General features: G+C 42.4%; 1 protein-coding gene across 3 annotated transcripts in view; it reads right to left on the bottom strand.

Annotated features, from left to right (window-relative positions):
• Positions 1-27632, bottom strand: part of RNF216 (ring finger protein 216) — a 119136-nt gene that overhangs the window by 86095 nt on the left and 5409 nt on the right. For 2 of the 3 annotated variants that reach the window (XM_080675807.1, XM_080675808.1), the window contains exons 2-10: positions 20728-20861; positions 16869-17002; positions 13128-13988; positions 11251-11327; positions 10769-10871; positions 8668-8832; positions 4946-5060; positions 2597-2736; positions 1292-1342 (exon numbers count right to left, since the gene is read on the bottom strand). In XM_080675807.1, coding sequence (XP_080531933.1) covers positions 1292-1342; positions 2597-2736; positions 4946-5060; positions 8668-8832; positions 10769-10871; positions 11251-11327; positions 13128-13988; positions 16869-17002; positions 20728-20794 — 1713 coding nt within the window. In that variant the 5' untranslated portion in view covers positions 20795-20861. The remainder of the gene's footprint in view (positions 1-1291; positions 1343-2596; positions 2737-4945; positions 5061-8667; positions 8833-10768; positions 10872-11250; positions 11328-13127; positions 13989-16868; positions 17003-20727; positions 20862-27632) is intronic. The other variant, XM_080675809.1, reaches the window with a different exon arrangement.

Consider the following 27632-nt stretch of genomic DNA (forward strand, 5'->3'; position numbering starts at 1 on the left):
TTCCCCACATTCAAGTACAGGGCCCGCAGGCTTCCTATTCCCCCACCCACACGCACCCAGCGGTAAAGAGCAACCCCTGGAAGCCATGGAACAGCCAGGAGCCGTGTCTGCTGTGTAGATGTAGCTTGCGATGGCAGCACGAGTATTAACACACAGTTAAAGAGAGTGCGATTTTCACTTTTTTGGCGTCATCCTTTTTTTTTTTTTAAATATATTTTATTGATTTTTTACAGAGAGGAAGGGAGAGGAATAGAGAGTCAGAAACATCGATGAGAGAGAAACATCGATCAGCTGCCTCCTGCACACCTCCCACCGGGGATGTGCCTGCAACCAAGGTACGTGCCCTTGACCGGAATCGAACCCGGGACCCTTCAGTCCGCAGGCCGACGCTCTATCCACTAAGCCAAACCGGTTTCGGCAGGCGTCATCCTTTTTTAACGTTATCCTATTCATGAATTCCAAGGTGCTGGCAGAACTATATCATCTGCAAGCAGATTGTATCGCTAATAGGATTCTAAGAGGCAGGGACCAGTGGCATGACCGATATTGGCTAAAAAGCTTCAAAAGTTGGATTTTCTCGCCTGGCTGGTGTGGCTCATTGGTTGAGTGTCAACCTATGATCCAGGAGGTCATGGTTCAATTTCCAGACAGGGCACATGCCCGGGTTGTGGGCTCGGTCCCCAGTGTGGGGTGTGCAGGAGGCAGCCAATCAGTGATGTTTCTTTTGCTCCTTCCCTCTCCCTTCCTCTCTGTAATCAATTTAAAAAATATATATATATTTTTTAAAGTTGGATTTTCTCTTCTTGTTATAAGATAGTTGTGTTAGAAGATCACATCACAACCCAAACCTTACCTTAAGGAGCCACCAAAGCTAACCACAGCAGCAATCACAATTCCTACCATGTATTGTAAGAAAAGGCCACTATGTGAAGAGCAGAGAAGAGTATAGAAGCCATCTGGCCCTGAGGCCATACGGATCTCTGCCTCTAACTCTACTAGTAAGCATTACTTGAGTTCTAAATTTCCCTCTAAGAGTTCATTCCAACGGATTCTAGGCAGTGTTCCTTAACGGGAACATTTCTATCATCTTCCCTTCAATTCTCATCCAGTCTGGTATTAAGAGCAACAATAACGTTTCAAGTGTCTGACTGTAACATGGTTACAAACTCAGCAGATCAACAGGAGATTATCCGGGAACCAAAGTGCCATCAAAATGCTGAGGAAATGCGATAAGAGAAAAGAGCCCTTGAAAAATACCAGAATAAATGAATTAAGTAAGTTTTCAAAATACCTTTTGATACTGTTCTTCATTCATCTGCAGAGCAAGCAGAAAGTCCTCATGCTGAGGAACAAAAAAACCAGACATACAGATACAAATTTAGTAAAGATGCCACAAACCATTTAGAAGTCATTGCCAGAGACATAAAAGAGCTATTATTAATGGTCATCTTTTCAGTTACATGGTTTAGCAGTTTAAAACTTATTTTATCAAACTTTGACCCTCAAAAACGTTTTCCAGCACTCTGACAAAGTGGGGGATGTGCAAAGCACTTTTGCTGCACCCTGACTATGATGGTCGCCTCAAGCAGAAGCCCTTGTGGCACTGAATGGCAAGCTGCTGAATTAGGCACTTTAAAATGACTGACAGGAAAACTGTGGTCATGCAAAATTAGGTATTTGGCAAACATTTTCTCAAAGGGAATGAAGTGATTATTTGTGACCAATGATAAAATTCTCGATCTCAAGCAGAAATTACAATTTTTGGGAAATCGTCTTGATCCATCTGTCACAGAGCTACCTGTCCACCTGTCATTAGGTGACACTGCCTTTTTGAAAAAATGTGTGCATGTTGAAGATGACTACTGATACAATTTGGTGCCACTGGCTTGACTCATGCTAAGGCACCACTGCTTTTGTTTTATCAGTATAAATTCAACCCAGTGGAAAGGTAAACAATGTCTTCTTATCACGAGATCTGACTTATAGACCCCTAAAGAGCCTTGGGGCCCTGGCTGGTGTGGCTCAATGGATTGAGCATTGTCCTATGTGCCAAAAGGTCGCCGGTTCGATTCCTGATCAGGGCACATTCCCAGATTATAAGTCCGATCCCTGGTCAGGGTGCATGCTGGAGACAGCCAATCCATGTTTCTTTCTCCCTCTCTCTCAAAAACATTTTTAAAAAAATCAATAATTAAAAAGAGCCTTGGGGAAGTCAGGGGGATCCATGGGTCATACTTTCAGAGTTGCTGGTCTAGACAATACATATTAAACAATCAAGATACATATTCTGGTTCACTAGCATCTGATGCATATTTGGAAGAATTAAAGAGCTCAATGGCATTTTTCTCTGGTTTTGCTCCACCATTAGGGACTGAGGGAGGTCAAACACAGGTGTGTACTAAGCTCCAATTAAAATTCTCTGCCATAAATCTGATTTATGAACTTTAGTATTATTACGCAACCCAGTTTTCCTTTTAAAAACGTAATAGTTTACTCCAATCAATCACACAAAAGAAAAGGCAAATCTTAAAAGATAGTTTTATACTCGCCCTGAAAGCAAACCAGAACCCCAGAAACACCCCACGCATCTTCCTACCTCCGCCATCTCTTTGACTTTCTGCTCATAGAACTCCTGCTCCTGCTGCACGGCTGGATGGAGGGCACGCCGGTCATAGAACCTACAATGCCGCCGCTTATTTTCCAGAAAGAACATCCTTTTTTCTATTTTTACGTCACCTACAAGACAAGACAACGCAAAGTCACGCAGACAGCCGTTTGCTGGGAACACAGGCCCGCCATTCTGGTCTTCTGCGGCCTGGGCCCCACCTGCTTCATGGAAGTACGTTTCGTTCCTCTCCTGTATGCGCCGCCATTGGAGAAACTGAGCTCTGGTCCATCCCCTAACCTACATGCACTTTTTGACTTTTGTCTTTTCCCCCTTTTTATACTCCAACTGGAGCATCTCTCCTATCCCCACAGTTTTGTGCTGTGTGAATATACCAGTTTATTATCCTTTTTACTCCTGAGGACAGGTGGGTTTACAGTTTAGGGCTAGTATAAACTGGGCTATTGAACATATGTCTATAGTTCAGTCAAGCACACAGAAGGACTGGAATTGCTGGATCAGCTTTAGAAAACTGCCCGTTTCCCAATGTCAGTCTCCCAATCTACACTTGCCCTCCACCAGCGATGTAAGCGAGTCCCAGTCATGTCACATTCACATCAACACCTGGTATCGTCAGTGTTCAATTTTAGCCATTCTGGTAAGTGCACATGCGTTTTATGTATGTTTTTAAACTTTTTATCTTGAAGATTTCAAATACAAAAGCTGAAAGAATAAGACCTATATTCACAATAACACTTAGAATAAAAGACAATAGAATCATAAAATATTACATAATATAAAATTGGCCTATTGTGTTGATTGGTAATTTTCATTTTCTAGAAAACTGTGTATTTCATCCAGATTTTCTGTTTACTCACAAAAATCTGTTCTTAGTAAATCTTTTGATTTTATCAATATTTAACTATATCAGGTTCCTGATGGGCTAGAACTTCCAGGACTATGTTGAATAACAGTGAATAGAACATTCTTCTTCTTCTTTTAAAATATATTTTTATTGATTTCAGAGAGGAAGGGAGAGGGGGAGAGAGAAACATCGATGATGAGAGAGAATCACTGATTGGCTGCCTCCTACACACCACTGGGGATTGAGCCCTGACTGAGAATCAAACCATGACCTCCTGGTTCATAGGTCGATGCTCGACCACTGAGCCACGCCAGCCAGGTAGGACATCCTTTCCTTGCTCCCAATCTCAGAGGTGGGGAAGAAGGATTCACCCACTAAGTATAATATTAGGAATAGATTTTATTGTAGACATTATTAAGCTGAGAAAGCTCCTCTTAATTCCTAACTTTCTGAGAGTTTTAATCATGAATAGGTTTTAAATATTGTTAAAAGCCTCTTCTACATCAACTGATGTGACCAGGTGATTTTTCTTTCGTCTATTATATAGTGTATTGTACTGATTTGTTTTTGATAATGAACCAGCCTTGCATTTCTGGAATATACTCCACTTGGACTTGGTGCATACTAAAAAATATTTCTATTCCCTCAACAGTTTGGCTCAGTTGGTTGAGCGCTGTCCTGAGCACTGAAAGGTCCCTGGTTTGATTCCCAGTCAGGGCGCATACCCAGGCTGTGGGTTAGATCCCCAGTCAGGGTGCATGTGGGAGGCAACTGATCGATGTCTCTCTCACATCAATGTTTCTCTCTCTAGCTCCCTCCCTCCCACTCTCCCTTCCTCGCCTTTCCCCTCTCCAATCAATAAAAATATATCCTAAGGTGAGAGTTAAAAACAAAAGTTAAGTGTATCTCTAAGTTATAAATATCAAACTACTAATGTAAATCAAGTGTATTTTCTATTTCTAACTTCCAATGTCTTTAAAGATGATCTAGTAAGTGCAATATAAGAACCAGAATCTAAAATTAAAAAGGATATATCTGAAACAAGGGGCTAAAATGAAGTTAACAGGGAAAAATGTCAGATGCATCAAAACTGAGACTTTTGTAAAAGCAAGATAGGTGAACAGACCAGAGCTTAATATGTCCCACCAAAAGCGGGACATATTTGATGTTACGTGTCTGATGTTACATTCTTAGGCTGTATGGACGGGCATACAGATTCAAAATCCCAGCTGCGGTCTTTACACAGCAGATCTCTCGTGGAATACTTGTCTAGCCCGGTACACCCAAACTTTCAAAGAGATACTGACAAGCTAGTGCAGTGCACACGGAGAAGGAAAGTCAGGGAGATGAAGCGGCAACAGACAGACTCCAAGTCACTCCAGAGGCAAGAGCTGCCACCACAGCAGGAAATTCCAGAGGCAAGAGTGTGTGGGAGGGACGGTTCTGCACAGCAGCAGCACACAGTTTGCCGTTACCTTGTTCAAACTTGAAATCTATGTAAGAATACTGATTCATTTCTTTTCTCTTTTTTCTTTTTCCACTGGTTTCTGGTGATAGCTCCTGCCATTTTTTAATAGCATCAGAAAAGGCCTAAAAATTGAGAAAGGGAAAGATTACACTACAAATAGGACACGAGACTACCTGGAACACAGGCAATCCCCAAACTTCACTTTGACTCAGTTTCGCTTCTCCCCAGCATGGCTTACAGAAACAGGTAGTGGGAAATGAACAGGTGCATTTAATTATTTTTGTTTTTTCTGACTTTGATGAACTGCTACAATGGCAGAACCAAAATGCTTGCTGACAAATTAAAGGGCCAGGTAAGAACACAGAAACGACTCCAACTGTCCTTGAATAAGTACAGGTTAAATCACAAAACAGATGGCCAGGGAGCTGTGTCTCACAGATATCACCGAGATGGTGTTATTCTGCTCAGCACTCCCTGTTCCACTCCCCCACGCTCCCTGGTTGCTTTCACTTTGTTCTGGAGCACAAAATTCTTATGCCAGTGATAATCCCATCTTCCATACCTTTGCGATTCTCCCTTTTTTATTTAATATTATTATTTTTTGTTAATCCTCATCAGAGGATATTTTTTCCCCATTGCCTTTAAGAGAAGAGTTGGGGGGGAGGGGGGGCGGAGAGAGAGAGGGAGAGAGAGAGGAGGACAAACATCAGTGTGAGAGAGACACATTGACTGGCTGCCTTCCACATACACCCCAACTAGGGGGTGGGGTGTAAACCCACAACCCAGGTATGTGCCCTTGACGGGGAATCGAGCCCATGATCCTATGGTGTGTGGCCGACACTCTACACCAGCCGTGGGCAAACTACGGCCCGCGGGCCGGATCCGGCTGTTCTATCCGGTTCTCTTGCTCTCCCCTCCACTCCTTTACTTTGAATTTATATTAGTTCACACAAACACTCCATCCATGCTTTTGTTCCGGCCCTCCGGTCCAGTTTAAGAACCCATTGTGGCCCTCGAGTCAAAAAGTTTGCCCACCCCTGCTCTAACCACTGACATACCAGCCAGGGCTTCTCCCTTTTTCTTTTTAGATCTTCCCAATAAGCATTTAAATGTGCTCAAGGCTTGGCCACTGAAGGCCTAGTTACATAGACCAGCTAAGTTAGATGTTCAGAACTCCTTCTTTTCGAGACCTGCTCGTTAGAACTCACACCCACACACCTCAAAGACTCCGTGTCTACTGCTTCTTCCCTCGCAGCCTGTTTCTACGTTCTCTAGTGCAGACATCCACTATCTGAGACTGTTTGACCACCACGTCCTTCCTTTCCTTCCTGGTGCTCTCACAGACACACTTCTCTTTTATAATACTATGCTACTGTTCTGATCTTTAAAAAACCTCCTCAAAGGAAGGAAAGCTCTTTGGAAGGAAGTTAATTTGCGTTGCATGATGCCAGTGTCCTCAGGGGAAAACAGCCAGTAAGTGCTCAAAAACCTACCGGGAACAGAGGCACAGAGGTTGAAGCACAGTCTTCCTTTACTATTACCTGGCATTTCTCCCTCCAGCTTGCTCATGTTCACAAATCAAATACCCACTGTGGTATTAGTTCTGAGAATCAAGGACACGGCCCAGGATGGTTCTTAGGATATCTGTGAAAACCGCCGAAGTTCCCTTAAAGGACGACCTAAAGACACTGTAACGGCCCTGGCCAGGGTGGCTCATTGGAGGGCATCGTCCCCTGCACTGAAAGGGTGCCGGTTTGATCCCTGGTCAGGGCACGTGCCCGGGTTTCGGGTTTGATCCTGGTGGGGGGTTGTGCCAGAGGCAGCTGAAACACAGCCACTGATGTGTCTCGCTCACATCAATGTTTTTCTCTCTCTCTCCCTATTTCTCTAAAAAAATCAATAAAAAATCATTAAAAAACACCACTGTAATGGGCATTTGATGACATAAAAGCTGAGGACAGAGACTGGAGCCTGGGGGAGGGGAGAGTGAGAACTTATAGACTAAAGAGAAAATGAAATTATTCTTGGAATCTGCTTCAAAATAGTCTGGGAGGGAGGAAGCGGGTGGAGATCGAACAAGACTAGGCAGTCCCTGATAATTACTGAAGCTGAGTGATGGGTTAAGCGTGGGTTTATTATAATACAATCTCTTTTAAAATATGTGTTTGATGTTTATTAATAATAAACGGGGGGGAAATCCAGGGAAGTGTGACTGTCTTCACAGCGAACACACGTCCCCTCAGCTATCATCACGTCTGAGGAGCAGCACACCGGGGGACGTGTTATTGCTAATTACAAAGTGGAAGCCTTTTACGACCGTCCACCCGAGTGTCACTTTCTACAGGGCAGGACTCTGCATCATCTGCACCCAGCAGAGAGAAGTTGTAATTGAGCCGACCACATTTCAGCCAACAGTATTTTCCCTTCAACACGCCACCACTTTCATTTAAATAACATGTAAAGTTTCAAACTACCCACCAAGCAAGCTGACACCATAAAAGACATAAAGGGCCAGTAAGATAAGGAAAGGCATGAGGAAGGTATAAATGAGGGCAACAGCCACAAAATTCTACAACCTCCTACCCAAATAACAAGTGGGCCGCAGGATGGACCTTTGGCGGGACATGGCTAATGAGAATGCCCCTTCCCCCATGGGCTGCCTGGGAGCTCAGAGAACGTGTAAGGTACCATTGCAGCAGTACAGCGCTAGGCAGAGCCTCAAGATAAAAGAGCCCCAGCTTTCTAGCAGTTACTATTTTCGGGGCGAAGCTCATTCACTTTCGGTGACAGTGCAGGCATTCCCTAGTTAGCTAACCTGGGGAATGAGATTCAGAAATAGAAAGCACTAACGCTGTATTCCCTTCGGAGTAAATTCACCTAAATTAACTACGATCAGGCGTTTGTTGACAGTTGCCTGGATCTTCTGGGCAATCTAAAGGTAGGAGGATCTCAGACTCAGCATGAAGTCACGTTCACCCAGGGTTCACCATCTTCCAGGTTAAGACGCAGTGGGTGCTTTCGCCGTTAAATAACTCCACATTGTCCACTGGAAAAAGCACACTGTTTGCTGGGAACCACAAGAACTTCAGCAGGAGAAATGGATTTCGTGGCAGCAGAGGAAGGAAGAACAAGCCCAACACCTGTGGGTGCTCTCTTCTGTCCTGACCGCCAGAAGTGGGTGCTGCGCAGATGTCACTAATGAGGCAGTCTGCATTACCCACTAGTGACCAGCACTCTCTAAGCCTTGGGACAGAGGCCTCAAGGGGAGTCTTATTTAGGGCCCCGGAGTCTGTGGGAGCTTTCAGCAGCTTCCAACTCTCTTCTGAGGCAAACCACCACTCCCGGGGCAGGCTGCATTCCAGGGCTCCTTACTAACCCCGCCTCAGGGACCTGATAGCTGAGCTACCTGGGGCAGGACTGCGTGGCCTGCCCCGAGCCAGAAAGCACGTGAGGGAGGAGCAGCACTGGAACACACCCTGCATTCCAAGATAAAATTCATGACCCTTCATGTCTTTATGGTCAAGCCAGAACTTTCCTGCTTCTAATGTGTTATTTCTTTGCATTCAGTTCTTCCTCATCAGCAAACACCTTAGTCTATTTATCTTCACCCCGACAAACTCCTAGCCCTTTGCCATCATAAACCATCCCCGTTTCTGCAAGCTGAACTCTTCACTGTGTTATCCTGGGAAGCCAGCCTCCTGACCCCGCCAGGAAGATGAAGTAGAGCACCTTTCGGGTGATTGCATAGTGTCCTTTGAGCTCATGCAGGGCCCACTTGATGTCCTGGCTGCTAAGCATTTTGAAGTCGGCCATCAGGAGGTCAGCAGCTTGGATGAAGCAGCGCTGGTCAAGAGGAGCCAATTTAGAATAGTCAAAAAAGTCTACCTTAGGCAACTGAAACGAGAGAGAGGCACAACATAAGAGGCCAGAGGAAATCATTTGAAGGATTGCTGACTAAAGAACAATCTCATTCACAATTACTCATAAGGAGGTTACCAGCCCTGAACAGAGATGAAGAAATGGTGATTCAGAGAAGTCAAATGACTGTCTGGAGTCTGGAGACTAGCTTTACTACTTAGAACTAGTAAAATGTATAGCTGGGGATTTGAACCCAATCTTTCAGCCATCTTCTTTCCACAAAAATGTTTAGAAAATTAAATTTTCCTGCTATAAAATACATAAAAGAGGTAAATCAAAAGAATTTGTGGGAAATAGAAGGACGGAGCAACAGACCCCAATGAGGCAGTTCTGAACTTTATTTTCCTTCACCGCTTACCCTAAATGCTCCTTTGGACCACAAATGAAGATAATGATTAAGATATATATATTTTTTTTTCTGTTAATCCTCACAGGAGGATATTTTTCCATTGATTCTAGAGAGTGGAAGGGAGGGGAAAAGGGAGAGACAGAGGATAGAGAAACATGGGTGTGAGAGTCACCTCAGTTGGTTGCCTTCCACACATGCCTCGACTAGGGTGGGGAAATTACAACACAGGTATGTGCCCTTGACCGGGAATGGAACCTGCAACCTTTGTTGCATGGGCCAACACTCTAACCACTGAGCACACAGGCCCAGGCAAGAATGTTTTAAAAATCTTCGCCGGCAGTTGTGTTTACTGCTTTGGAGGCAGAGGAAGGAGGGGATGTGGGGGGGGGGGGGAGGGCAGAGAGAGAAATGAACCTGCAACCTAGGTATGTGCCCTGACTGGGAATCAAATATAGGCTGACGCTTCAAACAGTTGAGCTACCAGCCAAGGTGATAATTTTTAAGATTTAAAAAGTCAAACTTTATATGTTGATACAGGATTTGATGACACAGGTGTATGCATTGTATATAAATCTTACATCAAAACAATCAATAGCCCAGCCAACGTGGCTCAGTGGTTGCAGTTGGATTCCCGGTCAGGGCAGATGCCTGGGTTGTGGGCTCGATCCCCAGTAGGGGGTGTGCAGGAGGCAGGCTATCAATGATTCCCTCTCATCACTGATGTTTCTCTCTCTCTCCCCCTCTCCCTTCCTCTGAAATGAGTAATAAAAAACAAAAAACTATAAATAGCCTTGGCCAGGTGGCTAAGTTGGATGGAGCATCATCCCATTCACCAAAAGGTTGTGGGTTCGATTCCCGGTCAGGGCATGTACCTGGGTTGTGAGTTCAATCCCTGATTGGGGTGTGTATGGGAAGCAACCAGTCAATGTTCCTCTCTCTTCCCCTTCCTCTCTAAAATCAATAAACCTATCTTTGGGGGAGGATAAAACAAACAAAAAACTACAAACAGATACTGAACTCTAGGCGAGGATCTGGAGGCTGAGGTATGTTTGCGGCAGTATACCGATGTTTTTGAGATTTACCTTTAAATACATTATAATGAAATGAAATACGAGAGCTGCTGATGGACAGAGGGACAGATAGGTGACAAAGCGGATACAGTAAAATGTTAACTTTTAAAATACTGCTAGATATACAGACGATCAATATAAAATCTTTCCACAGGACTCATATTTAAAATTTTTCATATGTTTTCAATTTTAAATGTTAAAAAATAACTGAGATGATACCAAAAATCCTGGCCAATTCTTGTTTCATTTTAGGAACTTATTTTGTAGGATGAGAGATTTGTTTAATTTTTCGTGAGAAAGGGAAGAATTAAATACAGAATTCAAAGTGGCTCAGATGGGTAAATCCCACTAAAGAATAAATATATTCTGAAATCCTATTTTCCTGGCTAGTGTTTAAAAATGTGTCCTGACAAATCACTTTCTTCTCATAAAGACAATGAAAAGAAGCAGAGCATTTCCAGGTAGAGACTGCAAACAAGAACTCAGTACTTGCCTTTATCTCATCTTGACTAGCAAGCAGGCTGCTACTAGGGTTGATAATGACTCGATCTTCTCTCTTTGGATAATCTGGGTTTTCCAGTAGAAAATTACAAAGTCTGCAAAAATAAATGAGGTTATTTTCATACTGCTTCCAAATCCCCCACCTGCCCATTGAACCAAACACAGTGTTTGAAAAATGAAGTCCGGCCTGGCCAGTGTGGCTCATTGGTTAAACATCGACCTATGAACCAGGAGGTCACAGTTTGATTCCTGGTCAAGGCATGTGCCTGGGTTGTGGTCCTGATCCCCGGTGTGGGGCGGGCAGGAGACAGCCAATCAACGATTCTCTCTCATCATCGATGTTTCTCTCTCTCTCTCTCCTTTCCTCTCTGAAATCAATAAAAACATGTATTTTTTTTAAATGGTTAAATTATAAATTTTTATGTTTTAGTACAATAAAAAAAGAAAGAAAAAAAGGCATGGTGGTATACTCACACATTCAAATCATAATAATTCTTCAAATGAATTATTTCCTTAATATAGCCAGTTGCTACATCTGGAAATCTTGCTTCCTGGAAAGGAATAAAAACATTATGCACATTTCATCCATTAGAATGTTTTCAAATTGCAATAAAAATCAGATGTCAGCCCTAGCTGGTTTGGCTCAGTGGATAGAGCACTGGCCTGCAGACTGAAGGGTCCCGAGTTCGATTCCAGTCAAGGGCACATGCCCGGATTGTGGGCTTGATCCCCAGTAGGGGGCGTGTTGGAGGCAGTAAATCAATGATCTCTCTCATTATTGATGTTCCTATCTCTCCCTCTCCCTTCCTCTCCGAAATCAATAAAAAATATATATTAAACACACACACACACACACAAAAAAAACAGACGTCAAATAATTACAAACTAGAAAAGTGCTATAAAGCAAGTTTGTGTCTGGCTTAAAACTCCACACCAGGAGCCCAGATTTATCTGTCCATACAGAATATGGAAAGATCCCTGGATCATCTGGTCCTCTGCTCCCTTTCTGTAATGTCCTTCATTCTTTCAGTAAATATTGAACATTTCTGTCCAGGCAAAGGGATTTAAAGTGGAATAAAGCACAATCTAGTGCTTACCCTCGGGAAGCACACAACCTAGTGGGCCAAATGAAAAAATCTAGTGACGAAGGGTTAGGAGAGTGTCCCAAGGCAATGGGCAGCAGGATCAGGACATAAAGCCCTGTTTATTTTTCTGAGAGAGAGAGAGAGAGAGAGAGAGAGAGAGAGAGAGAGAGAGAGAGAGAGAGAGACATTAATTTGTTGCTCCACTTATTTATGCTCTCATTGGCTGACTGGGATTGAGCCCACAGCCTTGGTGTATTGGATGACGCTCTAATCAACTGAGTTACTTGGCCAGGGCTCTGCACTACTTTTTATTTTTAAAAAAATATATTGTCATTGATTTCAGAAAAGGGAGAGAGATAGAAACATCAATGATGAAAGAGAATCGATCGACCGCCTCCTGCACACCCCAAATGGGGGCTGAGCCCAAAACCCAGGCATGTGTCCTGACCAGGAATCTATCTGTGACTTCCTAGTTCACAGGTGGACACTCAATCACTGAGCCACACTAGCCAGGCAGTCCTACTATTTAGATCAGTGTTAGCCAACAGAACTTTTACAAAGATGGAAATGTTCTACTCTGTGCTTTCCAATATAGTAGCTGTTCAGCCCCACGTGGCCATCGAACACTTAATATGTGATGGGTGGCAATGAAAACAAAACTTTAAATCTTATAGACATTTTTTTTAAAAAACGTATTTTATTGATATTTTTCAGAGAGGAAGGGAGAGGGATAGAGAGAGAGCTAGAAACATCGATGAGAGAAACATCGATCAGCTGCCTCCTGCACACCTCCCACTGGGGATGTGCCCGCAACCAAGGTACATGCCCTTGACCGGAATCGAACCTGGGACCCTTCAGTCCGCAGGCCGACGCTCTATCCACTGAGCCAAACCGGTTTCGGCTAAATCTTATAGACATTTAAACTTAGCCAGCTGCATGAGGCTCCCACATTGGACAGTGCGGCTCTAGGTAATCTGGTAAACCTGCTTTAAGGGTTTGACTCTGGAGTTAACTCAGTGTCTTTTTTAAAACTGGGGGGATTGCTCTTATGACAGCACCAAGTTATCCATAATCTACAGCTAGAATCCCAAGGGGCTTGCTGGGAATTTAAAAAGAGATTAAGAAATTCTGATTTAATTTTCATGTTTCTCTTCTATAAATGTACCCCTTAGGAAAGTGAAGTCCACACTCACAATGTCTTTGCAACAAAAGGAAACACAGTATATTTAGTGTCTACACTTATTTACTTAATGAAATCAAACTTACTGTTTCTTTCACTAGTAGTGCAACCACTTCTTGGTCGACCTCATTAGCTTCTTGCCCCCAAAGGTGTTCCAAATTGGGCTCCTGAGACCCCGGTAGTGGAAAGGCTGGGCCTGGCCCCTCGTCGTCTATTGCTAGCTGTTGGTCTTCAAGCTCCCCTAGAGGATGGGCGGGCTGAGGAGAAGAGGGGCCTGGAATGCCATCGTGAGGGGGGTCTGGTCTTGGAAAAGCCGGCCTTGGGAAAGCCAGCCCTAGGGGCTCATGCTGATAGAACAACGGGCCCAGATCTGCTTCAGGCTGCAGCTCCCGAGGAACAACCTGGTTTGCTCTCTCACGCGGCTGTTGGTTTAGAGACGGGAAGAAAGGAGGGTTTTCTAACCAACAGTCGTCTTCGATGGTCTGATCATCTAGCATATCAGTTGAGTCTCCGAGGTTTGATAAAAGGTCTGTCTCTGAGTCTTCAGATGACTGGTTCTGAGTGTCCAAAGGATCGTTCTCTGGAATAAGAAGGCCACTTTTCCTCCAGATGAAGATTTTTGGCCCTGATCCGGGGCTGACAATATCATTTGTTGCTTGGTTATGGCTTGGTCCAGGCTTGGGTTCTCTTTCTGTTTGGCCACTTGGATTAATTAATTCCGAAACTCCAGGAGGCCCAAGATCCAGAAATTCATCGTAGTCATCCTCAGAATCATCCTGTGCCCCAGAATCAAACAAGGTGCTGTTATACACTGCAAAATAGTTGTTCTCATTTGACTCAAAGGCTGTTCTAGACTTTTTAGGCCTTTCTTCTCCCCAACTTTTGAGATCTTGCCAATGGGCAGCTGGTTTGATGAGATTGGGTCGAGATGTTTGAGGTTTACTTGTCTAAGAAAAAATGAAATTTTAATAATAATAATAATTCAATTTCTTTCCTATGTCTATGGTCTCCTTATGTACTTATACGCAGCTTCTGAGATAGGACAGGAAAGAAACAAAAACACCTCGACCACAAAACTTACTCTTCACACTTGTGGTAACACTGAAATCTGATCATACTATATTCACTGTAAGAATAAAAGCAGCCGGAGAAACCAAGATGGCGGCATAGGTAAGCACCTAAACTGCTGCCTCGCACAACAATTTCAAAACTACAACTAAAAGACAGAACGGACACCATCCAGAACCACAGAAAAGCTGGCTGAGTGGAAATTCTACAACTAGAAGGAAAGAGAAAAGCTCACAGAGAATTGGAGGTACGGCAAAGGGTCTTTGTGCGCGCAGAGAGGAAGGGCGGCTGAGAGCCTGGCTGACTTTCTCTGGTGGGAGGGGGAAGGAAGCCCCCGACTGCACTGAACCCCAGTTCCAACTGCACTGAACCCCAGTTCCGGGCAAAACCCCGTGGACCCAGGCTCATACAGGGGGAGTCTGGACTGTCAGGTAGAGAGAAAGGCCCCTAGAGACTCGGAGACCCAGGGGAGCCCCGGCGGGCAGGGGTCTGGAGGCGTGCGCACCAGTGCGCACAAAGACTGCAGAGGTTGCCACAGGCTTTCCCTAGTGGAAGGGAGTCGGAAGCTCATGACTGCACTGAGCCCCAGTTCTGACTGCACTGAACTCCAGTTCCAGGCGAGCCCCTGGGGACCCACGCTCTTGCGGGGGGAATCTGGACTCTCGGGCGGAGACTCGGGAGCTAGGGAAGGCAGAGGTCTGGAGGCGCGCACGTGCAAGGGCAAGGCTGACGGGAAGCCAAGACTGTCTGCTCCGCCCTGAGACTCTGCCCCATCCAAGCTGAGCACAGAGGCTTTTGCAATTTGGCAAGTCTAATCCTGTAAGGCTGTCTCCAGCACCAAACTTCTACCAGCGTAGACACAGCTGATCCTCACAGCCAACTGGCCTGGAGGTCAATTCCTCCCAGTGATAGCAACAACAATCAAGACTTAACTACAACAAGGCTGCACACACAGTCCACAAAGGGGTGCACCAAGAGTATCCACCTCAGGTAACTGGGGAGGCAGACCCACTGGGCCATAAAGGAAACCTAGCACACAAAGCTACCCTACCAACTCAGGGAAGCAATGAAAATGCGACGACAAAGAAACAGATCACAAACGAAAGAAATGGAGGAAAACAAACGACTGGATATAGAATTCAAAACCACGGTTATAAGGCTTTTCAAGAATATCCTAGAAAAGGCCGATAAATATAACGAGACCCTCGAAGATATGAAAAAGGACCAACTAGAAATTAAACATACACTGACTGAAATAAAAAATATTATACAGAGACCTAAGAGCAGACTAGAGGACCGCAAGAATCAAGTCAAAGATTTAAAATACAAAGAAGCAAAAAACACTCAGACGGAAAAGCAAAAAGAAAAAAGAATCCAAAAATTTGAAAATAGTGTAAGGAGCCTCTGGGACAACCTCAAGCGTATCAACATCCGAATTATGGGGGTGCCAGAAGAAGAGAGCGAGCAAGATACTGAAAACCTATTTGAAGAAATAATGACCGAAAACTTCCCCCACCTGGTGAAAGAAATAGACTTACAAGTCCAGGAAGCGCACAGAACCCCAAACAAAAGGAATCCAAAGAGGACCACACCAAGACACAACATCATTAAAATGCCAAGAGCAAAAGACAAAGAGAGAATCTTAAAAGCAGCAAGAGAAAAACAGTTCATTACCTACAAGGGAGCACCCATACGACTGTCAGCTGATTTCTCAACAGAAACTATGCAGGCCAGACGGGAGTGGCAAGAAATATTCAAAGTGATGAATAGCAAGAACCTACAACCAAGATTACTCTACCCAGCAAAGCTATCATTCAGAATTGAAGGGCAGATAAAGAGCTTCACAGATAAGAAAAAGCTAAAGGAGTTCATCACCACCAAACCAGTATTATATGAAATGCTGAAAGGTATTCTTAAAGAGGAAGAAGAAAAAAGTAAAGATAAAAATTATGAACAACAAATACGTATCTATCAACAAGTGAACCTAAAAATCAAGTGAATTAAAAACCTGAGGAACAGAATAATCTGGTGAATATAATAGAATCAGGGGCATAGAAAGGGAGTGGACTGATAATTCTCAGGGGGAAAAGGGTATGGGGGGTTCAGGAAGAGACTGGACAAAAATCATACACCTATGGATGAGGACAGTGAGGGGGAGGTAAGGGCAGAAGGTGGGGTGGGAACCGGGTGGAGGGGAGCTACGGGGGGAAAAAGGAGAAACAATTGTAATAATCTGAATAAAGATTTATTAAAAAAAAAAAAAGAATAAAAGCAGCCATTCTTATATTGAAGTCTGAATTATAATTTCATCTGAGACCACTAAAACAAAAACGACTGTAGAGGAAAAAATGACAACACATTAAAAAAATGAAAAAGTTTTTTTCCTTCCCATAAGACTAGAAAAATTTAGTTAGGTAACAGCAAGCATTGGTAAGGCTATGGGACACTGGCAATGAAATTAGAAGAGCAATTTGGCATTATTCATTAAAATAAAAAGTGTAGCCCTGGCCAGTGTGGCTCAATTGGTCGAGTGTCATCCTGTGCAACAAAGGATCATTGATTTAAGTCCCCGTCAGGGCACATGCTCAGGTTGTGGGTTCAATCCCTGGTTGGGGTACGTGAGGGAGGCAACCAAGCAATGTATCTCTCTTTTCGATGTTTCTCTTGCTCTCTCTCTCTTAAAAAAACAAATACAATTAAAAGTAAATAAATAATGTATATCCTTATGCTCATCGTGGGTTAAGTTTAAGAAAACTCACTTCTGTCAGGATGACATCATCATCCAGGTCCTCTTCATCATGTTGCTGAGAAGCTGGGGTGACCGTCATTGGAACTCCTTCTTCATCAGAGTCATCCGATATGGTGATGGGTCCATCTCTGAGATGGATCCAGTCTAAAAACAGGCAGAAAATACTGTTAGCAGGAGGTGGGCACAATCACATTCTGTTCTTTAGATTTCAGTTTTGGGATGCAAAAGGTCAAGTCTAAAGCCAAGTTCGTGGCTGGTGGTATCTCCTCAAGTGACACATACCTAAGCATTAAGAGCCATGTTTCAAAAAAAAAGCCGTTTCCATGCTGATCTTTGGCAATAATACATTTTGGGAACCACTTGAGAAAATTTGACAATTCCTTATGCTCAAGATTATCAACTTTTTCTTATACTAGGCTGGAAAAATCTGTTGATGAATCTGTCAATTTCTTAAAATTGAAGTCCCGACAGCACCTCATCAGGCACCACGGCCACTTCCCCTCCCTAGAAGCTCCACAGGGAAGAAAGGACATACAAGTGGCTGCCAGGTGGCTCCCGAAACCAGCATGAACATCAGTGGGATGGATCTGAATCCCGGGCCAGTAAGGGCGTTCCACCGCCTGCCTGGAGGGCCAATCACGTCCCCCACCCCGACCCCCAGAACCCCACCTGTGCACGATTTTGTGCACTGGGCCTCTAGTATAACCTATATTATTTCAATCCTCTGAAAATTGAAATTTGTTTTGTGGCTCAAAATATGGTCAATTTTGGTAAATACACTGGGTCTATTTCATACATGTCTATTATATCAAGTTTGTTGATCATGTTCTTCCAATATTCTATATTCATACAATTTTTGTGTGCTGGGCTCTCTCCCAGTTATTTAAAGAAACATGTTAAAATCTCCCATTATGAGTGTGGATTAGTTCATTTCTTCATTTCTTCTTCTAGTTCTGTCAGTTTCTGCTTTGTGTATTTTGACACCATGTTACTAAGTGTGTAGGGATTAGAATTGTTTTATCTTTCAAGTGCACTGACTCTTATCATTATGCAATTTTATTAACACTCCTGGCTGGAATGTCTATTTTACTTGATAATATACAGACATACCAGTTGTTCTTTTTCTTTTTTTTTTTTTTTTTTTTTTAGCTACTATCTGGATAATGTATCTTTTTCATTCCTGTAGTTTTAAACTCTATTTTACCTTCATATTAAACCTATTTTCACTAGGTTTAGAATTCTAGGTGAATATTATTCAACAATTAAAAAGGACTGAATTACTTATACATGTAACACATGGATAAAATTCATCTCAAAATAAATGATGTTGGGCAGAATAACAGGCACAAAAAGCACATACTGCATGCTTCCATTTACATGAAACTAGAGGCCCAGTGGGGTCCCTTGGCCTTGCCTGTGCCCTCTCGCAAACCAGGACCCCTCGAGGAATATTGGACTGCCAGTTTTGGCACGATCCCCACAGGCCAGGATGACAGACCCACCGGTACACGAATCTGTGCACCGGGCCTCTAGTATGCATATAAGATCTTTGATTAATCTCTTCCTGCCCTTCCCCTCCCCTTTCTCTCTGAGATTCATCAGTATGTTCCACCTTTCCATGCCAGTGTGTTGAGCATCTGCCCCCGGTGGTCATTGCACGTCATAGCTTCTGGTCAAATGGTCAAACGGTCGCTTAGGCTGATATATATAGATTGTATAGCAACAAAAGGTAGATCAGTGGTTTCCTTAGTCCAGGAGTGGGGTGGAGACTGAGCAAAGGGGCATAAAGAAATCTTTCTGGGGTGACAGAGATGTTTTATGGCATGACTGAGGTGATGGTTATATGGGTATATTCATTTTTCAAAACTCACTGAACTATACACTTAAAATGTGTGCATTTATTGTATGTAAATTATCTATAATAATAATCTTCTAGCCAAAACCGGTTTGGCTCAGTAGATAGAGCGTCGGCCTGTGGACTGAAGGGTCCCGGGTTCGATTCCGGTCAAGGGCATGTACCTTGGTTGCGGGCATGTCCCCGGTGGGGGGTGTGCGGGAGGCAGCTGATCGATGTCTCTCTCTCATCGATGTTTCTAGCTCTCTATCCCTCTCCCTTCCTCTCTGTGAAATATCAATATAATATATTTAAAAAAAAAATAATCTTCTATAATAAAAGCATAGTATGCTAATTAGACCAGACATCCTTCTGGATGAAGCTGGGACTGCAAGGGAAGCCCAGGTCCCGGGTGCCAGAGGGAAGCTGGTGATGGCAGCCGGGGGAAGGAAGGCTTACTCTTGCACGAATTTCGTGCATCGGGCCTCTAGTAGCTCAATAAAGATGATTACAACAAAACCTGTAAGGGTTGGCGTAATAAAAATTATTAATACAGCTAATAAGAACAAAACAACTCGGATGCCTAAAAAAGTCCTCATGACGGGGGCATACATAAACCCAACAGAAAAATACGCCTCCAGGGGGTGCCCTTCTCGCTGCTTGATGGGATGCTCCCCAACTCATGAAGTGCTTAGTAAAGCCAATTACAGCTTAAAAACCACCACCACCACCAAAAATTACTCCAAAGTCAATGTTTTCCCAAAAGGAAATTATTGTGCTTAAACTTTCAAGTATATTTAAGACCTAATTAAAAAACAATAACAACATTAATTTATACATGTTCAGAAAGTTTGGAAATGAGCATATATACGAAGTATAGCTAATACTTAAAACTTTCTTAACCACAATAAATTATAGCTATAATCACTACCAAGTTAGAATATACAATTTAGGAAAGCCTTAAAAAATAAGTATTTCCGCCCAGCCAGTGTGGCTCACTTGGTTGAGCATCTTCCCATGCACCAAGAGGTTTGATTCCCAGTCAAAGCACATGTCAAGGGTTGCGGGCTCGATCCCTAGTGCGGGGCCTGCAGGAGGCAGCCAACTGATGTTTCTCTCATCAGTGTTTCTATCTCTCCCTCTCCCTTCCTCTCGCTCTAAAATAAATAAAAGTATATTTTTAAAAATCAATATTCCTTTTTTAGTACTCATAATTTGCACAGCTTAAGCAATCTTATTTTTCTCAATTTATTTGCTTAATAAAATTTGCTCAATTTTAAATGCTTTGAAAGCCAAATATACTAGTATATAATTTATCCCCTGCTGAAAAAAAAAGTCAGCATAAGCACAAAATATTACCAATGGGAAAAAACAACCACAAAAAAACCTGGATACAACTTCTTTCATGAAATTTATACTTGTAAAAATGATATTTTCCTACTCATTGGCTTAAAATTTTTTCTTAGTGATGTATAAATGTGAATCAGGATTTGGCAGGATATTTCATGTGTTCAGGAAAGTTATAGAAATGCAGGCTTCCTTCCCTTTATGAATCAATAAATTTCCCCAAATTTAAAACACTGTAAAATGAAAGAATACATGTCCTAAAATTCCCTATAAGGCTAACCCAGAATTGCCTGGTAAATACTTTAGCAACAGCTTTAGTACTTTCAGGTCTGGAGGAGTATTCCTTTGCAATCACTAGTCCTTCAAAAACAGGGCACTGCCACTTTTCTCAAACTCCAACTTCTTAAGGTCCAAGGACTACATGTTCACAATTCTTTTTAGACTGTTAATTCATAGCTTATTAATCTATTTGTGATGGAAGCTTCTTAAACTTCAGTCATGCCATTAGGTATCACCATTTGACACAAAATTCTAGTGTGATATGTCCATTTACACCTGATGCTCTGAGACCTAAAAATGAGACATCTCTGGATTCTGCATGGTGCAGAACAGGTTCATTTTAAAGAAGATAAAACTGCAGTACTAAGAGGAAAATGGTGAAAAGGAGAAAGTGAGAACCAACACTTACCTTGTCCCTGGTGGCAATGAAAGTTGTTCAAGTGAATTACCTCTTCGTTATTATTTCCCTCTGCCATTTTCAAATGTGGACATACACATTTGCTTGCTAATATCTAAACATGGTGACTATCTGTTCCAAAGGGACTGAAAAAGATGAAAAAAATAACATTAAGAATGAGGGAAGTATCAAAACTCTGCCCATGTATCTGGTGAAAACACCACAAAAAAAGAAGAAGAAAAAAACAACAAACCCTAAATGAATACATAACTAAAAAGCTAATAAAAGAGGAAATAATCCTATATAATAAAAGGCTAACATGCAATTCGACCAAACGGCAGAACGACCAGTTGCTATGACGCGCACTGACCACCAGGAGGCAGACGCTCAGTGGAGGAGCTGCCCCCTGGTGGTCAGTGTGCTCCCACAGGAGGAGCGCTGCTCAGCCGGAAGCCGGGCTCACGGCTGGCGAGTGCAGTGGCGGTGGCAGAAGCCTCTCCTGCCTCAGCAGCAGCTCGCTCCCCACGGGGAGCAGGCCTACGCCGGCAGTCGGACATTCCCCGAGGGCTCCCGGACTGTGAGAGGACACAGGCTGGGCAGAGGGACCCCCACCCCGGGTGCATGAATTTCGTGCACTGGGCCTCTAATGGAATAATAAATAAAAACAATTACTGCAAAAGAACATATAAAAGATAAATAAAAGATCAAAGGACAGATGGGACATATAAAAAATAAAAAGTATACTTAAAAACTCAATTATGGCAACCAGTGGAATGAGAGAAAATATTTGTAAGTCATTTAATTGATAAGGGGTTAAAATCCAAAACATATAAAGAATTCATATTACTTAACACTGAAAATACAAATAATCCAATTTAAAAATGGGCAAAGGACCTAAATCCTTTCTTCCAAGAAAGATATTCAAATGTCCAACAGGTAGATGAAAAGACATTCAACATCACTAATCATCAGGGAAATGCCTATCACTTCACACCTGTCAGAATGGCTATTATAAAAAAGACAACACATAACAAGTATGTGGAGAAAAGGGCACCCTCCTACACTGTTGGTGGAAATGTAAAGTGGTAACACAACTGTGCAAAAAAGCTTGATGCTTTATAATTACAGTGGAAGATATATATCCCCTAAAGACCCAACAATTCACTGCTAGAAGTCTAAATTATGGAAACATAGCTTATATGTACCAGGTCTGTACACAGGAATGTTCACAGCAGCATTAATTCTACAAGCCAAAAACTAAAAGGGACACACATCAATGATAGAATGCACAAATACATTATGGTATGTTCATACAATTAAAACCTTACACAGAAAAATAATGAAGCCATTACAGTCACATACAATGTCGATAGATATTAAAACATAGTTACTGAGTGAAGGAATCCAGACATGAAAGTGTGTGTTGTGTGTGTGTGCCTGGAATATTCATTCCATTTAGATGAAGTTTAGGCACAGGCCTAAACTTAGCTGTTTAGGGTGAAAGTTATTTGTGTGTGTTGTATTTCACAATGAAAAAGTTAGGCCCTAACCGGTGTGGCTCGGTGGATAGAGCGTCGGTCTGTAGACTGAAGGGTCCCAGGTTCAATTCCAGTCAGGGGCATGTACCTTGGTTGCGGGCACATCCCCGGTGAGGGGTGTGCAGGAGGCAGATGATCAATGTTTCTCTCTCATCCATGTTTCTAACTCTCTATCCCTCCCCCTTCCTCTCTGTAAAAAATCAATAAAATAAGTTAAAAAAAAAAAGTCAGGGGAAGCAAATCCATTTTAAGGGGGGAAAAGTGGTTGCCTACGTGAAACAGTAATTGGGAATCAGAAGGAGAGTATTATTACTTTTAATTCTTTCTATAATTTGATTTTGAACCATTTTCCTTTGAAAAATTACAAGAATGAAAATCAATAAATAAGAACCAAAAGGGTGTAATTATAACTGCTCTGGGGCCTCTTTAGTTCCAAGATCCTATCTGTAACTTACCACTCAACATTTTTCTTCATCCCTAAGAAAATCTCAATTTTATTTGCCTTCCTGGGAGAAATTATGTACTTTAGAGGTAAGCTCTCCACCCTGGTTTCTCTCGTTAATGTCTAAAAAGAGTTAACAGTGAAACTAAAAGCTTCTACACAGCAAAAGAACCATCAACAAAACAAAAAGGCAGCCAACCGAAAGGGAGAAGATATCTGCAAACAAGCCTCTGATAAGGAGTTAACATCCAAAACATATAAAGAACTCACACAACTCAACCACAACCAATCTGATTTAAAAATGGGCAGAGACATGTATAGTCACTTTTCCAAGGAAGACAAATCGATGGGCCAAGAGACACCTGAAAAGCTGTTTAACACCACTAGTTATTAGGGAAATGAAAATCAAAACCACAATAAGATGCTACCTCACACCTGTTAGAATGGCTATTATCCGTAAGACAAGATATAGCCAAGTGTTGGAGAGGTTGGGGAGAAAAGGGAAACCTGATATACTGCTGGTTGGACTGTAAATTGGTGCAGCCACTATGAAAAACAGTACCCAGGTTCCCCCCAAAATTAAAAACAGAGCTACCATATGGCTCAACAATCTCTCCTCTGGCTACATACATGAAAAATTTGAAAACACTGTTTCACAAAGATCTATGTATCCCTATGTTCATTACAGAGTTATTCCAAATAGCCACGACGTGGAAACAACCTAAGTGTCCTTTGACCAATGACTGGATAAAGAAATGGCTATACTACTCAGCCATAAAAAAGAAAAAGTATCTCCATTTGTGACACCATGGATGGATCTTGAGATTATCATGCTAAGTGAAATAAGTCTGACAAAAATGCACAAGAACCATATGATTTCTCTCATATGTGGATATAAAAAAAGCAACAAAAGAACAAACAACATAGTTATAGACATCAGTATGGTGATTACCAGAGAAAGGGGGACAGGGGCAGGTCGAAGAGGGCCAAGAGGGGATAAATGGTGATGGAAGGAGACTAGACGTTGGGTAAACACACACAACACAGTATACAGAGGATGAATCACAGAACTGTGCTTGAAACCTTATTATTAATCAATGTAACTCTAATAAATTCACTTTAAAAAGAACAGACAAAACACACTCATAGATACAGACAACAGAATGCGGTTACCAGATGGGAAGGGAGCTAGGGGGCGGATGAAGAGGGTAAAGGGGGTCAAATATGTGGTGACAAAAGGAGACTAGACCTAGGGGGTGAGCACACAATGGAGTACACAGGTATTGTTTATAAAGTTGAACACCTGAACCTTATACAACAGTATTAACCAATGTTACCTGAATAGATTTAATAAAAATGAAAATAAAAGTATAATAAAAATAAATTTTAAAATAATAAAAAGAGTTAATAGTCAAATAATATCAGCATTTTCCAACTTAGATAATACAAAGTTGTATATCAAGATTGTTTTACAACAGAACTTTCTGGTATCTATAACTGGACAAAGGTATCTCAAATTTTAGAAATTCCACATCCAAGCATAAGTTTGTCTCACTTGAAATAATAGTAATGCTATTTATAAATAGCATGGTATAAAGGAAAGAGCTCTTGACAAATCTGAACTGCATCTATTCAAGTACTAACTTTTCTTTCAAATATAATTTTAAAAAAGTATTTTGAACACTTAATTATAATAGCCAAGTTTCTTATTTCTTCTTTTACCACAAGTAGGTTTCTTCAGTTTTACACAGTACATCAAAAGGAACTGTGAGCCCTAAATGGTTTGGCTCAGTGGATAGAGCGTCGGCCTACGGACTGAAAAGTCCCAGGTTCGATTCCGGTCAAGGGCATGTACCTTGGTTGCAGGCATATCCCCAGTAGGAGATGTGCAGGAGGCAGCTGATTGATGTTTCTCTCTCATCAATGTTTCTAACTCTCTATCCTTCTCCCTTCCTCTCTATAAAAAATCACTAAGATATATTTTTTAAAAAAGGAACTGTGATTTATTTTACATCTAATTTAGTTAGAATGTCAAGCTTGTAGTTAAGCAGATTACTAGTGGTGCTTTAAAAACAAGATTCCTCATGAATAGCACACACAGTGGCCCGAAGCTGCAGTGTGAAAAAGAATGTGATGAAATTTCTACTTCTAATTTCTCTGTAAAGGTCATTCAACCCTCTGACATTCAGGCCTTTCATCTGGGCTTCAGATCAGACTGCTTAGGTATAAACCTAGTTTCACCATTTAGTAAATCAGTAACTGCACAAAACACTTAACCACTTGAGCCCGTTCTTCCATACGGTTATTTTAAAACGGAATTGAGTTAAATATGTATAAAGTGTTTAGCATAGTGCCTGGGATATAGCAAGTGTCACATTATGACTATTATTATCTGTGAAACAGAAACAGCTATTCTTACCCTGTAAGGCTGTGTTGACGATTAAATAAAATATGAGAAGGCAGCCTTGGCCAAATGGCTGTTGGTTGGAGCACCATCCGGACACCAAAAAGTGGAAAGTTTGATTCCCAGTCAGGCACAAACGGGAGGCAACCAAATGATGTTTTTCTCTCACATTGGTATTTCTCTTTCTTGCTTCTTTCCATTCACTAAAAAGAAAACCCCAAAAAGCAATAGAAAAAATATCTTCGGGTGAGGAATAAACAAACACACACACACACACACACACACACACATATATATGAGGAGGCATTTTGTATATGGTAAAAGCCATCAAAACAAGAGCTTTATCACAAGTACACAGTAGATGCAGTGTTTATTTATAATTTGTGCACGGGGCAGGAGGTGTCCCTCAGCCTGGCCTGCACCCTCTCCAATCTAGGATCCCTCTCACAATCCAGAACCACTGGCTCCTAAGCACTCACCTGCCTGCCTGATGCCCCTAACTGCTTCCCTGCTGGCCTGATCCCCCTGCCTATCTGCTCTCCCCTCATCTGATCCCCCTGCCTATCCGCTCTCCCCTCCTGGCCTGATCCCCCTTAACTACCTATCTGCTCTCCCCTCTGGCCTGATCCCCCTAACTACCTATCTGCTCTCCCCTCCTGGCCTGATCCCCCTTAACTACCTATCTGCTCTCCCCTCTGGCCTGATCCCCCTAACTACCTATCTGCTCTCCCCTCCTGGCCTGATCCCCCTTAACTACCTATCTGCTCTCCCCTCTGGCCTGATCCCCCTAACTACCTATCTGCTCTCCCCTCTGGCCTGATCCCCCTAACTGCCTATCTGCTCTCTCCTCCTGGCCTAAATCCCCTAACTGCCTATGTGCTCTCCATTCCTCTCCGTGCCTTCAAACCTGGCACAGGAGTGCTGAAAGCTCTCTGTTGAGGCCCCGCCCCCATCCTGACCATCCTCCCCCCTCGGGGCCGGGCAGTGCTATGGGCCTGCGCACGCCTCCGCGGGGGGGGGGGGGGGGGGGGGGCGCCCCCTGCGGCAACCTCATGTCCCGGTAGCGCAAGTCCCTGCCCACCAGCTCCTGTGCGCGCGCAGCCGTCACCGTTAGGACCAAGTAGCATATTACCTCTTTATTATATAGATAAGAGTTGGCAATGCAGCCAAACAAGGGGGGGATGACTGTATTTTTCTCTTACAAGTTACTTTTCACTAGTATTAAAACTATTCACAGTAAAACCCTTACTTCTCTCTACAAAAGAAACTGTTTTCCCTCTGGAAGAAGCAAGAAACTATGTCTTTCACTTCTTGATCAGAAACTGAAGAAAATAGTTATTCAAACAAAAGTGAAATCCAGAAATTGGAAATTCCACCCAAAATAGATGATTTCAGTTCTTGCCTCTTCCCTTTATTATAAAAATTATGTTTATGACTATATTTTATAGTCAAATATCAGTTAATGCTTCTAAAATAAAACAAAAAATTAGCACATATTTCATAATTTCATAACTGTGGAGAATCTTTGGTAGTTATACTATATTTTAAAAACTTAAGTAAACTAGATGACAGTTATTCTGTTAGAGACAGGTCTGTCACTATCATTTTCTTCTCATTCTTCTATTTGTGTTACTTCTCCATTTTTCCTTCCAATGCATATTCCTAGAGTTTTACAGTGTTCCTGCTTTCCATAGTTATCTCCATACATATGCCTGTCACTGCTGTAGACACTGATTTGGGGGTAATAAAAGATGTTTCAAATGTATTGAATTAATCTCTGAACATTCCAGGGAAAGGTGGGCAAAGCAGAGTCAAGTATAGGCTGGGAGAAGCTGACATGCTCATCATACCAGCCCCACACAATGCCTCCTCCTAACATATTTTTCAAGTGTCTATAAATGAATTTTGCTCTTCATTCAAATTCTAGCTTCTTAACCAGTATTTGGATGTCCATTCTTTCTAAGCCTGTACTAACATTTAATCAATATTAAATCAACACAACAAAAAGTTAATAATGGCTATTTCTAAGTAATAATTTTAAGGTAGTTTATATTTTTTGCTTCCGTTCTATTTTCTGATTTCTCTATACTAAATAGGTTATTATTTACAATAACACTTAAAATGAAAATACGGTAAAAGAATTCCTTCAAACAAATATTTATTGTGGGCCTGCCATATGGTGTAAATGATACGTTGTACATCATGGTGAATAAATATTAAAAAATACAACATGGATCTTGCCTCAAAGAACTTGAGAATCCCTTCAGTGAGAAAATCCTAACCTATCCTATGTCATAAAAGCCCAGCGACTGAACGGCGGAACAACCACAACGACTGGTTGACCAGTGACTATGACACACACCGACCACCAGGGGCAGACGCTCAACACAGTAGCTGCCCCCTGGTGGTCAGTGCGCTCCCACAATGGGAGCACCGCTCGGCTGACCAGGATGAGCGGCTGCTCCCGCAGTGGGCCGATCCCCGCAGGCCACACTCCCCACCCGTACATGAATCCCGTGCACTGGGCCTCTAG

This window comes from Plecotus auritus (genome assembly GCF_963455305.1).
Source record: "Plecotus auritus genome assembly, chromosome: 6".
Lineage (NCBI taxonomy): Eukaryota > Metazoa > Chordata > Mammalia > Chiroptera > Vespertilionidae > Plecotus > Plecotus auritus.